This window comes from Drosophila elegans, unplaced genomic scaffold (genome assembly GCF_018152505.1).
Source record: "Drosophila elegans isolate 14027-0461.03 unplaced genomic scaffold, ASM1815250v1 contig_183, whole genome shotgun sequence".
Classification (NCBI taxonomy): Eukaryota; Metazoa; Arthropoda; class Insecta; order Diptera; family Drosophilidae; genus Drosophila; species Drosophila elegans.
In genome coordinates, this window is record NW_024545550.1 from 4,350,307 (window position 1) to 4,363,923 (window position 13,617).

At 39.1% G+C, this 13,617-nt stretch overlaps 2 protein-coding genes across 2 annotated transcripts in view; both read left to right on the plus strand.

Annotated features, from left to right (window-relative positions):
• Positions 1 to 1,137: 1,137 nt before the first annotated feature.
• The window catches only part of LOC108144999 (odorant receptor 56a), an 85,855-nt gene continuing 73,375 nt past the window's right edge, over positions 1,138 to 13,617 (plus strand). The window contains exon 1 of the mRNA XM_041707245.1: positions 1,138 to 1,255. The gene's annotated coding sequence lies outside the window, so the exon portion shown is untranslated. The remainder of the gene's footprint in view (positions 1,256 to 13,617) is intronic.
• Positions 7,646 to 8,743, plus strand: LOC108145002. Its single transcript, XM_017270164.2, has 2 exons — positions 7,646 to 7,695; positions 8,137 to 8,743. The coding sequence occupies exons 1-2, from the start codon at positions 7,646 to 7,648 to the stop codon at positions 8,384 to 8,386; spliced, it is 300 nt and encodes a 99-aa protein (XP_017125653.2). The 3' UTR covers positions 8,387 to 8,743.

The window sequence follows — 13,617 nt, forward strand, 5'->3', positions numbered from 1 at the left end:
GTCGCCATCTAGTGGTCAGTTGGGTGCCGCGATTGGGGTAAGAATTTTCGGAGACGAAGAGGCAACAGAGTCAATTGTCATGATCCCGGAAAACGGAGAGTTATTCTATGGGGGCTAACTTAGCTTCCCGCCCAGAGCCACGAGCTGCTGGCTTTCTTTCCCTTTTCGGCAGCCATCGAGTGCGGTTTAGTTCAGTTGTAAGTCTCGTATTTAATTAGTTGGTGAAAGTTTGTTTGAAAATTATATCTCTATAGTGGCCTTGTGTAAAGTGACGGATAGAATATCCAGATTATATATATAGCGCTAAATCCTGTTTATGGGTAAGAAAAAATGAAATGGTTGCTAAGATTGTAGACACAAAAGTGATTTTTGATTTAGGTTTGGCGCTTAGTATCCGATATTGGATCCGGCCGTCGCTGTAGAGGGAACAATTCATCAAGTCCCCCTAAAGAAGAGCGAAGTCATCCGACGGGGGAGGGAAATTATCGTCGCATAAAAGGAGTCTCAAAGGCCTAAGAGTTCCCTAAGATAATTATTTAATCAGCTTAAGTCGCTGGGAGCGGAGTTAGGACTAAGAGAGGGCAAAAGAGTCAAAAAGAACTCGAGATGTAACACCTGCCCAAATTACACATAATATTTATATTCCCTCTTCATCATCTTCGTTATCTCCCGCCTGCGAGCGAAACTTAGCGAAGCTCAGTTTGACAGGCAGTTTTTCGGCGCGCTGATCTAGTTTAGACGTTTCGGTCCACGCTCGGACGAAAATTTAATTTAACTCGTCGAACAACAATGCGGAATAATTGTTAAGTCGCCGCACGGAATGTAAGGCAGTTCGGAAAGCCGAAGATCGGTCGGAGTTCGCTGAAAGTGGATAGTTTATAAGCTATTTCATAAGTTTTTTTTTCCTTTTTCTTTGCGGTCTAGGTTATGTAAAATAAGCAGTGAGAATGGAAAAGTAAGAAAAAAAAGAAGGGAAAGAAGAGAAAAGTGCAGTGATGGTTAGAAGGCCAGAAAGGCTTTAATAATGAATAACTAGAAGCACGAATTGCTTTAGGCATAATTTATTTTAATTTTTTTTGGGTGGACAAACAAGCCAATGTGTAAAAAAAAAGAAGGAAAGAGCTGCAACAAGAAAAAGAAGAGAAAATTTTGCTGTTGTTTTGCACAGTGGGCTTGCAGTGTGTATATAAGGAAATTTAAATTTTCAGCCTAAGGTGCACTTACGGAAGCGCTTTCGTCGGTGGATCTCCGGAAGGTTGGTGAGTCAGATATCACGTTTTATTAATATGTCTTTGTAAAATATATATATCAAATGAATTACTTTGCGTCCCACCGTACAAAACTTAGCAGTTCGAATAATCCATAAAGGAGAAGAAAAATCTCTCTTGTCTCTCCAATTTTTGAGTGAGATGAATTTCGAAATAAGTAAAACAAACCACTCAATTTGAATTCGCCGTGCGCTCTTCACTGCAATTTTCTGCCATTTCCGTATTCTCGCTCTCGAATAATATTTTTTTGATTTTAATTCGTATTATATCTTACTGCAAAGATTAATTTAATAATTCAATTGTATTGCATGTATTTATGTTCTCATTTAATATCTTTTCAGTATGTTCTCTAATTTTAAGAATTTTATTTAGGTTTTAAATACATTTTATAATGATTAGCTAAATTGCATTTTTGTTTGCCTTCGACTAGGATGAGTCCCCGCTAGAACCCGAATCAGTAGAAGGGGCCGTTCGATAATATGATGGGAAGTTTTCGGTAAAGAACGGCCAAGGCAGGGAGGGCAAATTTGGTTCCGTTAGAACACCCGAGGAACTTTAGGAATTCCATGAGTAAAATAACTATCCCTCTTCGTGCTGGCGCGGATTCACATGATTTCTCCTACCCCATACCACTTGTCGCTGCACGCGAAAATTCGATAAAATTTTAGAATTTACTGGCTCGTGACGAAGGACAAGATCACCACCCCACATAGCCGACAAGGAGCAGCTGGACCATTGCGCGTGCGTCCTTATCGTCATGCAACAACACCCTAGCCACGTACTCGTTACAAGTCGGATTAGTCATCGATGATTGCGGGTTCGCATGAGATGCGAAAAAGGACCCTGAAGTTCCTGAGAACTGCAGAACTTCCTGGGGGAATACATTTTATGGGTTAGTCAGAGGATGGATAGGTCTACAAAACTTGTGAAAGAAAATGCAGATGGTAGAACATTATTTTAAGAAATTATCTCAAACCAATAGAAATAGGGAAGCGAATCGAATTTAAGAGAAAGTTAAATGTAAATACTGCTAATTATCCCAGCAAACGATCCGTTTATATAAAGACGACGAAACGATCCATAGATCAACTGAAAACACGCCTCCATCATTTCAACTAACAATGAATGATCGGCTATAACTAATAACTCCTGTCCTTTGCCCTCCCAACTTTCATCCCCTGCATCATCTGCATCCCGATTCGAGCAACTAATTGCTCCACCTGCATATTTAATTGTTGGCCGAACATGGCATCTATCATCTGCAGATGATTAACGCTCCGCTGTCCCCTCGATTAATACATCAAGATCGGAGCGGAACCTGCAGCAAACAAGGGAACACGACGAGAAACACACAAAAAAAACAAACGCTGTCACAATAAATTTAAATAAATTGTTGACAAACGCCAATAAACATAAATTTTTGGTGTGCAGCAAAGCAAAGCGGAGAATTGTGGTGGGGAGCGAGCAGAGAGGTTTGCCGGAAACCGCACTGTCAATCAAAAAACGTGGAAATGCGGAGAAGCGGAGATGACAAGCTGGACTTGGTTGCATAACCTGCCGGAGGGTGGTGGTTAGAGAAAAAATCCAAAATGTGGGTCATTGTGTTTGCAGTTGCTTAACTTATCTTATCTTACAAAATTAACCATTTAATATTAAGAACGGCAGTAACATTAAATTTACGCGATCTTCAATTATGAAAATACATATACTTGGAAAACAAAACTTAGCTTGGAAATAAACTGTATGTTGCCAAAACGTTTTAAAGGAATTGAAAATTTTTTTCTTTTACTTTATTTTGAACAAAAATAAATTAAACTGATATTTAAATCACAAAAAAAGAGTTTTCGGAATATTGACTGTAATGTCAATAATGAAACTTTGGGTAAGCAATTTCTTGAGAAATAAATTCTTAATATAATTTTGAGTTGTCTATTTCTGTAATACCCTAATTAATTTCTTCCAGCCCCATTTAATTATCACAAAATAGGTTATAACAATACTTTTTTTTTATAATTTTATTACGTATCTCTTTATTGTTACCATGAAATGCTGAATAAATTGTTTTGCTTTCTGGTGGAAGGCAGATGGAACGCACGTGTGGCGATGGGCGATGGGCGATAATTAGACGGTCTGCGTTCGCGTTTGTTTATGCAAATCGGGGTACGTAATAACTCAATTAGATGTTGCAACTTGCAACTTGCGGCACTGCCGAGGGCTCCTTTCAGTTCTCTGATTGCTCGAATGCGGGCAACTGGCACATTGACCGACCGCTCCTCATCCTCCTCCTCATTTTTCCACATGGTTATTGAGTGCGCTGGCCTGTGTACGGGCTTTTTAGCTTTATTGATGTCCCGTTGCTTTGTGGCGGACAATTGTCGTCATCGACAGCGACCTCGTCATTTAATTGTAAGTGAAACTACGCTTCGTTGTCGCATGTTGTGTATACTGTATGTACGCTCCATGTGTTGGCAGTATGTGGATGTGATCCGAGTTTACCCCATTGTGCGAGGTCAACAACCAGAGATACGACGTCGTCATACTCCGCCAATCCAAGTGTCGTCTCTAGTGCACCACTGTCTCTTTTTTCCCCTTTCTCCACATGTATAGTACATATATCTCCATTGCGTAGCATCGCAATCCCAGGCTGTTGACAAAATAAAGCACACTTTAATTGATACATTTGCATTTTATTATAAATGCAGCACTGGGACGGCGCTAGCAATGAATATTTATGCTGCTTTTATGGGTCAGTGCAGCGGCGATGTAGCTGATAAATATTTGCCAGCATCTGGCAATCGATGACAGCCAGCACGAGCTCTGATATCGATTACACGCGAACAGGTGCTGGGCGGCAAATTAATTATTCAGCTGCGTTGCATTGCATCCCCGAAGTTCATTTGCTGGGCTGAATTGCGAAAACAAAAACACAATTAATATGTCTTGTTAATACATTAAGTGATTTCAGCGAATGAGTGGTTTGGAATTATAAGCACTGTTTCCTCTTTAAATCTTTGAAATATATTTTAGATTAAGCCCATTTATCAAGAGCAATGCATGAAATTAAGCAAAGCGTATATGATTATGTATTTACCATGTAAGCTTGAGGCAAGAATTCATTCTATAAAATTAGCCAGTTATGTTCTAGCTCCTCTGGGGGATTTTCTATATTTAAAAATATATCTTAGATAAAGCAGCAGCAAAACACAAACCAGTGTTCACGTGTTAACATTCATATATCTGGCAGAAATCACTGGTAAACTCATTAGATCGCAGCTGGAGTTGGCGTTGAAGGTTGTGTCTGCTTTGTCGGCGGACTTTCTGAGTGATCTGATCTCATGTTAGCTGCAGCGGACCCAGTCACATGACTAACCCATAGGCGTTCGTGGTCTGGGACTCGAAAGTTGGGTGGGGTTCCCGATCACCTTGCTGGAGGAGCAGAGCTTATCGCTGCTCTGCCAGCGACGTACTCCGTTTTGCGTGTGAAATAAGTTAGAGCGACTGCAGGCTGCTTAGCATAGAAAGACAGACAGAGGGGTCCACGAACCCCTCCATTCGATGCATATCTTTGAGTATATTGACTAAATTGTTTGCTGGGTGTGGCGCAAAATGCACGACTAAAGTGTTCGTGTTGTTCTCAATGCTGTTGCTCTTGTTGTTGTCTTTGTTGTTGATTTTCTGGTATTGTTTGGCATGTTGTAGTTCAATTTATGACGCTTGTAGCGCTTGACTTTTGCGCAGGCGTTGAAAGCCCAACAACAAGCCAACGTTTCTGACAACAGCTCGAAAATTAAATTGAGCTGCTGCGATATTTGGTCCGTTCTCTGTTTGTTTGTCTGCCGCTCCGCCGGTTGATGTTTTATTCGATTTTGTGTTAATTTCCATTGAACACAATACGTCACAGTCGAGGGCCCAGAGTCACAGTTATGTTTCGTGTGTTTACAATTCCATTTAGTGTCCAACATCCAGAGATTGGTCTCAGGTCCCGGCTCCATTCGATCTATTTGGGCATGACATGAGTTGTGCGATCGATTTGATATGTTTACACGGTTCGGGAAATTGATATGTCAAACAGTCGGACGAAATGGCTCCAATTCCTCCATAATAGTGATGTCGAGCGGGAAAAGCACTCCGCTCAATTCACACTGCAGACTGTGTTTTATTGCCCAAGTGGGGAAGTCGTTTCTTTTGAATGGTATGTCTTAATTTGAGAACTTCCTACACGACCAGACCCATTGACCTGATTTGCTTGCATTTTTATTGGGCATTGATTTGTGAGTTTCCCACAGTCGACCAGCTGATTTATAGGTGCAACAATTGAATTTACGCACTACATGCATTTTAATCGTTGTTGGTACTAGAAAATCACAATTAAATCATGTTCTTTTAGTTGCCTGAAACAATAAAGCAGATTAAAGTCAGACATTTCAGTGGCAAGCATTGGAAATCACAAACTATTTATGTTGCAGCTTAGAAGCCAATGTGTTTAAATTGTATAATTGTTGGTATATAATTTTGATTATGAAATAGAGAGCTTGCTCAAATTGTAATGCAATCGAATTCGCAAACTAATTATTTTCTATTCCCCGACAAAATGAAATTAGATGCAATGAATGGATTCACTAGTAAAACAAAAACGAAAGTCCAAAAATGTTGTTCTCAATTTGAATATTAAATTTCTTATTTGACTATTTTTGGAATTGATTTTAGTATCTGAAAATATTAGTTAAATTAGCAACTATTAATTCAATTCAATTCATGCAATTTAATACGCATTGTATTTATGATTTAATGTTTAATTTAATTACTAAATATATCATTTTGGATTCAATAGTAAGACATTAATTTTTACTATTCGATTTTTTTGTATCAATGTTGCACTTATTCGGTATCTATCTCAAACGGTAATTAAAATTTTCACACACAACACATTAAATGGCATTCAAATGGATCGAATATTCAGATATCAACCTACATTCGAAGCAGAAACAGATTCGCGTTGGAATCTGTCAATATCCATTTCGTTTAGTCGTTTGGCAGACCTCAATTCAGCCGTTGTTCTCCAATATCAAATCCATTACCCATTGATTGTTCTTCAATCTCACTTCACACATTCGAGAACTGCAATTGGGCCAATTGTCGTTCAATCGGTTGGCGGTCGAGTCGGTCTCAATTGTCATAATTACGCCCACTCAATGGATTTCTGCAGCTGGTATCTGGATTTTACACTCGTATCTTTCGGATCGCTTCCAGCTAATTCTTCTGACAAGGCGCTAAGCAGCCGCGACAGCTCACCGATTATCTCCGACAATTATTTGTTGTCTTCCGCCACGGCGCAACCTTGAAATTAAATATAATTATGAAAAAGCATTCCCATTCACAGGCCCATCGAATGATATTTCATATAGTTAGGCCGGCGACGTGCCTCAAGTGAAAAATTATTTAAGATGCCGGCGCACGCACACTTCAAAAATAAAAATCCGAGCGCCGAATCAATAAAACCACCGACCCGTCAGGCCCGCCCCCTTCCTCCGGCCCTGCCCCCGTTTTCCATCGTCCACCAGGCAACCTTTATTTATTTATTTTTTTTTTATTTTTATTTTCCCCCTCTTTGTATTTTTGCCCAGGCAATTATAATTAACTTCGCGGCAAGTTTTGATTTCTTCGCTGCCGCTGCTCGTTTCCTCTTCTCCTTTTATTTGGCTCTTCGCTGTGCCCATGGGCTGATAATTTTGTTCGCACCTGATCGCGTTACTCAAAGATCAGGTTTCTGTCTCTTTCACTCTACACGGAGAAAAATAAGTTATCTTAAACTATGATGATAGAATATAATAAGGATGTTAAATAGAAATCGAGAGTTTATTACTACTATGACTTTAATAGGTATTCGGTTTTATATGATTAGTTTATTTTATATTCATAATTTATAACAAATAATAATCAAATATTTATTCCTTAAAAAAATATTAAATTTTTTATTTAATAAAAAATTAAACTTCTACACATGCTTAAATCAATTTAAAATAAGCAACTAAAAAAGTTACGTAAATGAATAGGAAAAAAATTGTTACTCACATTTTAAATAATAATACGTTTAAGTTATATAGATAACAAAAAATGTATAACCATACTAACAAAATTGTGGCTATAAAAGAAATACGTTTTAGTTTCAAAAATAATACAAATTTTGGCATTTTACTAATAAAATTTTAAGATATATAATATATTACATACCTAAAATGTTTACAATTGGTTTTGTCATCTATCTTGCTGCATAAATTTGTGTTAATTGATTTCTATTCACATATTTTTCTTTTCAGTGCATAGATTTCTGTATGTATCTGTGGAGAACTGCGTGTAGATCATTAACAAAGCTAAAGATGCAGACGCAGATCTGGATTCAGTCAGCATCTGCGGTTGCCCAGTTTTGGTTAGTTCTCCTTTAGGCCAGCTGAGGTTCTTGCAAGCCATTTCCCAAACAATGGATACTTTCATTTATCTTGGGGTTTTTACTTTTAAACCAGATCCAACGAAAGTACTTCAGGTTAAGTTAATAGGCTGGGCCTAATGGGTTAATGAGTGCCGAGCGAAGGTAATTGGAAAACCAGTTCCAGATCTTAACAACCGATGATCAATAATAAGTTGGGGCTGGGATTTGCTCAAAGTGTGGCCGAGTTGAATAATCTAATCCCTCGGGACTTAGCTCTTAAATCGGGGTTTTCCATAAAAGTGAAGCGAAAAGGGTAAAACCTTTAAAATTTACAATGTCCTACGGTCGCTGTTTTTTATGACAGACGGCACACAAAACTGAATGCTGCAAAATAACCCAAAAGAAAGGCAACAAAACAATAACAAAAACAAACGTGGAAAGGATAGCTCAAAACGAAACGAAACGAAAGGAAAATAAAACACAAACCGAAACAGAATCTGGCAGCGAGCGAGGAAAATGGAAATGGCAGGAAAATTCAAATCACAAACTCGGTATTTATTTGCGAAGCGTAAATGATTACCACTTAAAATGTGCTCGACTGCCACCTAAAAACCAATTGTTGGAAAAAGCACAACCAACCGAATGGGAGGTTGGATGGTTAGATGGGAGAGGGGGGTTGGGAAGTGACTGAGTGGGTGGTGGGCGGTGGAAGGACACGGGAGCAGAAGGAGTGAAAGGACCAAAGGCAACATATGTTTTTTATGCCTGAGCTGTCTAAGTGGATACGGGCGGAACGAGTGCTCAGAGGAGCGACAGGAAAAGTGGAAGATGGGGCACGGGGCATGCTGGGCGAGAAAACTGCGGGACAGCTGCCAGAGCTTGTTAGAATCTCCCAAAGGGGGAAATTCCCTGGCAAGGCGAAATATGGAATTCATTAAACGATTCGGTATATATAGAATAAATTGGATTGGAGAAGCAAAGACAAATACCCGAAGCAAAAGTGGAACAATGCTGGTTAAACTAAGAAAAATGCGCTTTTAAATTGTAATTATTATCGGATTTGAAATAATGCTGTATTAAACATAAATCAATACTTCAGATTTTATTTCTTTAATGTACAAAACAAATATTAAGTATACAACTAAAAAGCTTTTGAAAATTAAAGTCTTATTACTCACAAAATATTTTAAATTTGTTTATAGCCGCTAATATTTATAATTCTTTTCTAAATGTTATTTGAGATTAATATAACTAAAAATCTTGTGAAAACGAAAGACATAATATTAATGAAATATTTAAAACTGGTTCTGTGTTTATCATTGCCCTTAAAATGTACAATTGTGTTCTAGATGGCCATTCCCTTTGCATATTGTAAAAACCTAATAATTTCATTTCATTTCATATAAGAACTTTTTACAAGAAGCAGGCAAAAGTTTGGGAACAAATCCTTAAAATATTTTAAATCTTCAAGTTTATAAATATTAAATTTCCCAGGGGTAAACTAAAATTTCTTTCTTTGGTTGTATAGCGAAAATATTATTTTATTTGAAAAGACTAAAAAAACTAGATTCCTTGGAGTATTTTAAAATCGATAGCCATTTAACATTTATCCATTGTCGCCATAACTTCTTGTACACTTTAAGACTACCCGTCAGCGAAAGAGAGAGTGGATATGCGGAGGAAAAAAAGGAGAAGCAGACAAAACAAATATGTTAATGTATCTTACACCCAGCGACACGTATTGGTTTCAGTCTGCAATCGTTAGATCGCATATATGAGTGAGTTATTCCGAGGGGGAAAGCAGCTTTCCGGGGGGCGGCTACAACAAATGGGCGGCCTGTGCCGGCGTCGCCTTTTTCCTGCCTTTTTATGGTCGTCACGGACCGCCCGCAGGACGAAAAGGATTGGGGCGACAGCCACACAAACACACAGATCCACACACAGATCCACCCACTTTGCTGCACGCCCTGCTCGCACATTATTTTGCCACTTCTTCAGCTGAATTTGAATTAGATTTGTGCAGCGTCTGGCGCGCGTCTTGCCAGCGTGTAAAATAATATATTTATTTTTATTTGCCACACGCACACTCACACACCAACACAAACACACAAAGACGGGAAGACGGGGGAGAAAGTCCATCCCCGGGACAGAAAAAGTGTTTTGTTTTCCTTTCAATTTGTATTTTTATTATTTTCATTTGTATTATTTTTGTGTGCTCATGAATAAAAAAGGAGTAGGAAGCGACAGCGATAGATGGCCCCAAATTGTATGGCTTAGCCCTTTTGTGTGTTTGCCTGGCCCTGGCCCCAAGAAAAAGTTAACAAATTTTCGCATGAATATTTCGCCTTCTCGAGGGTGACCAGAGGAACAGAGAGAGAGAGAGAGAGAGAGGGGGGAGTTGAGAATGCGAGAAGCGACCCTCGGCTGGATCCTTCCCAACCCATGTTCGGGGCATGTTGACATTGTTTGCTGCTGACAGCCAAGTTTTGAGGAATTTGCTTTTAATGGACAGGCCAGACAGCGAATACAGAAACGAGGGCGGGCGTGAACTTGCCATTTAAATAAAGCGGCGGCAAACGGAAGTCTATTGATTTTCTGTGGCCCAACGCTCCCCAACTTGGGCTTAAAGCCAGAGCCGGCTTTAATCAAAATATTTAGTGAAATGGCCAGCAACTGAATTACTTCATCAGCGCTAACAACGCACTGGTCGGCGGTCATCAAAGGCGGCGGACAAATCCGGAGCACTGGCGGCGGTTCAAAGTTCTCGGAGGCGGCAACTTTCCAATTTTCACTGTGTTACCTAATTTTAATTGTCATGCCACCTGATGGCCATGATGAGGCATCAAACCAATTCTCAGCCTCCGCCGCTCTACCTGCTTGAGCATATCTAGACCTTCTTCTTCTTTACAGCCAAGTTTTTTTCTTTTTTTTTTTATTTTGGTGACCTTTGTGGGACAATCGACTGCATTGAATCGAACTACTTACGAGCAGCGATTTCCTTTTGCCGCCGCTGCGTCTTTGTGGTTTGTCGCTTGTTTAGTTCCGATAATTCCCGGAATTTAATTGCCCTTTTGCTGTGTCAATTGTCGGGCTAGCAACAAAAATTGCCCTGCCCACTGAGCTCTTCGGCAAATGGCCCACAGAGTTTTTGTTATCGTTTGTATGGAGGTTTTACGGCCGATCAGCCAAAACAATGGCTCGGAAATTGCAAGAAATTATGGGAATGTTGCATCTTTGGAAGCATTTCAGTTGCAGTTTTTGTGGTTGGGAGTGATTCATGAGTTTGGCATCAATAAAGAAAGAGAAATGGCATTCCTGCCGTTTGCGCAAATTCTGAAGGTAAACAAATTTCTTGACCAGATGCAGAAGTGATTTAAAATATCATTGTGCATTGTTGCGTTACATGAAGATAATTTGACTGGCTAAAAGGTCTTACTTTCTGGCAATGGGATTATTGATTGCCTACCGTTTTTTCTCTATTTAAAACCTTTAAGACTTGAACGAATTTGCGCCAAAAAGGCAACAATATTATTAGAAACAAGTAACTTAAAAATATTCCTAATAGAATTTAAAAATTGGTGAACTTGTATTTTAAGATCTATTATTTTACTTGTTACTTTTTTGTATGTTTCGTTTTATCCATTTTACATGACTTAAATATAAGAACTATATTTATTACATAATAACCATTCAGCTGATTAAAAAAATTAGGCTTTTGAAAATAAAATCAATTTTTGTTAAGTGTTGGATATTTTTCTCTCTGCTGTTTAATGCCACCTGCTTTCGCAATAGAGTTTGTGTTATATTTACTGAACGTTTACGAAGAGATGGCTTTCGTGCTGCCCTAAGACCCTTTGATGGGTGCTTTTCAAATCTGCACCTAATAGAGTTCCTGGGCCCAGGGTCATAAACTGTCAAACATGTACTTTCGTACTTTCGCTGCTGCCATCGAAATGGCAGCCTTAACCCCTAGATGCCGATGCATGTGGTGTTGTGGCAATGCGAGTCGTAAAACCTGAGCTAGGTTCAGTACCTTTTTAGTTGTTTGCACCTCTGATCCAGAGGGCCTACATATCAACACCCTGGAGAACCGGTCGGTTGCTATTAGCAGTACATTTCATACATTTTGTAGTGCACATAAAATGCTCCCTTTGCTGGCTGTTTGTGTAAACTGTTGACAGGCTGTGCCACAGACGCCAGGGGTAAAGCAAAGGGGGAAGGGTGGAGGGGTCAGGGGTGTGGGTGTGCTAAGCAAATGAGCTGCAGTCGTAAAAAAGACAATTGAGCTCATATATTCTACACGTTGGCCTGCGTTGACAGATCGTAAAAAGCCGTCAACTGAAAACTCCACAACGCACCGCACCGCACCGCCTCGATACCGAAGACTCCCACATAAATATTAAGATCCGACCGAAAAGGCATCGTAAAAAACGCCATCAGATACGAGACACTCGGCACTGGAGACCAAACAAAAAAAAAAAAAACAAACGAAAAGGGCGGAATAGGGCACCCAGAACACCAACAGCCATGGCGATAATGAAGAAAATAGGAATTGATTAATCTCATTAATAAAATGCCAACCTGCATGGTCCGTGCAATCAACGAGTATCCCTTAAAGTTGAGACAATAAAAAACGCAATCGTAAAATATGAAAAATTCTATGCAGTCCGCTGCAGCCCAGGCTTAATGCATTTTATGGCCAAGCTTTTGGTTAATTTCCCCCATGAAGGGGGTTCAACTGTCACCGGGCATAAATTTCAATAAAACCCAAGCTGAGAGCCGAAACTGAAAAGCCACCGAAACTCGGGCATAATTTTCATAATTTCTTGTTTTCCTTTTCGGACCGTTTTTTTTTTTTTTTTTTATTTTTATTGCGCAATAGTTAATTAAAATTTCAATATTAAAATGTTTGCTCATTACGAGAGTTCTTATCAGTGCCTCCCCATCGCCATCATCATCAAAATCATCCAACTTGCCTATTAAACTCAAACATTTCCTCAACTTTGACTCACAAATGAGGCTGCCTGGCGGCGGAGGGAGGTAGGGGCTTTTTAAAGCAGGGCAGGTGCATTTTATCACAGTGTATGGGTAAATAAATGTTTGGAATTTCAGCATGTTCAACTAAAATAAATAAGCGAATATAATGCACATTATACATAATTAGATATGTGCGTAGATAGCAGCTCGACAAAACTGCTTCATTTGCCGATCAAGGTGAATCGATTTAATTAATTGCATCTGCTCCGTAAGCCAAATCAGTCCAAATAGTCCGGTATTATGCGGGTTTAGATATCGTTGCTGATATAACAAATTCCATGGCAGAGAGTTGGGGAATATTAATTGTTCCACATTGTTCGTTGCAGCAGTCAAGGTCTGTAGAAAACGAAAGACAATTTAATAGAAAGTGAAGGGAATCAAGGCGGGCGACGATGATTAATATATCAAATTAATATATATATATTTAATGTGTTTAATATAGGGGAAGCTGTTATAAGAGGCGTGACTTTAAAGTTTCAAAGCAATATTTTCAAGAGAAGGACAACATTTATATTCAACCCAAATTTAAATAAAAACCTTAACATAAAAGTAAACTTATATTAATTTTTTTTTTTTAATTTTTAACGCCAAATTTTTGTAGCAATGAACCATCATCGATATTTATGTTGAGAAGAAAATCAAAGGTAAGAAATCATCATCGTCGTTCCTGGGTCGTAAAAACCAGAGTCGTTTCCTTTTCCCCTAAAATTTCCCACTTAGCTGCGTTCATATTTAGTATTTAAACTTTCTAAGCCGCAGATGGCAGAGGCACTTTCATTAGCTTAGCTAACCTCTATTATTAGCCCCGCAAAGGCAGTGACCCGAACCGCAGACATGTAAGCTCATCTCTGCCATTAAGAGCCCATAGCCCATCGCCTGTTTTTG

What these genes read in the sequence shown, in the direction of transcription:
- LOC108145002 (XM_017270164.2), top strand. Translation starts at nt 7,646, where the DNA reads ATGCAGACGCAGATCTGGATTCAGTCAGCATCTGCGGTTGCCCAGTTT. An exon ending in TCTGCGGTTGCCCAGTTTTG is followed by an intron (nt 7,696 to 8,136) that starts GTTAGTTCTCCT and finishes AAACGTGGAAAG; the next exon opens with GATAGCTCAAAACGAAACGA.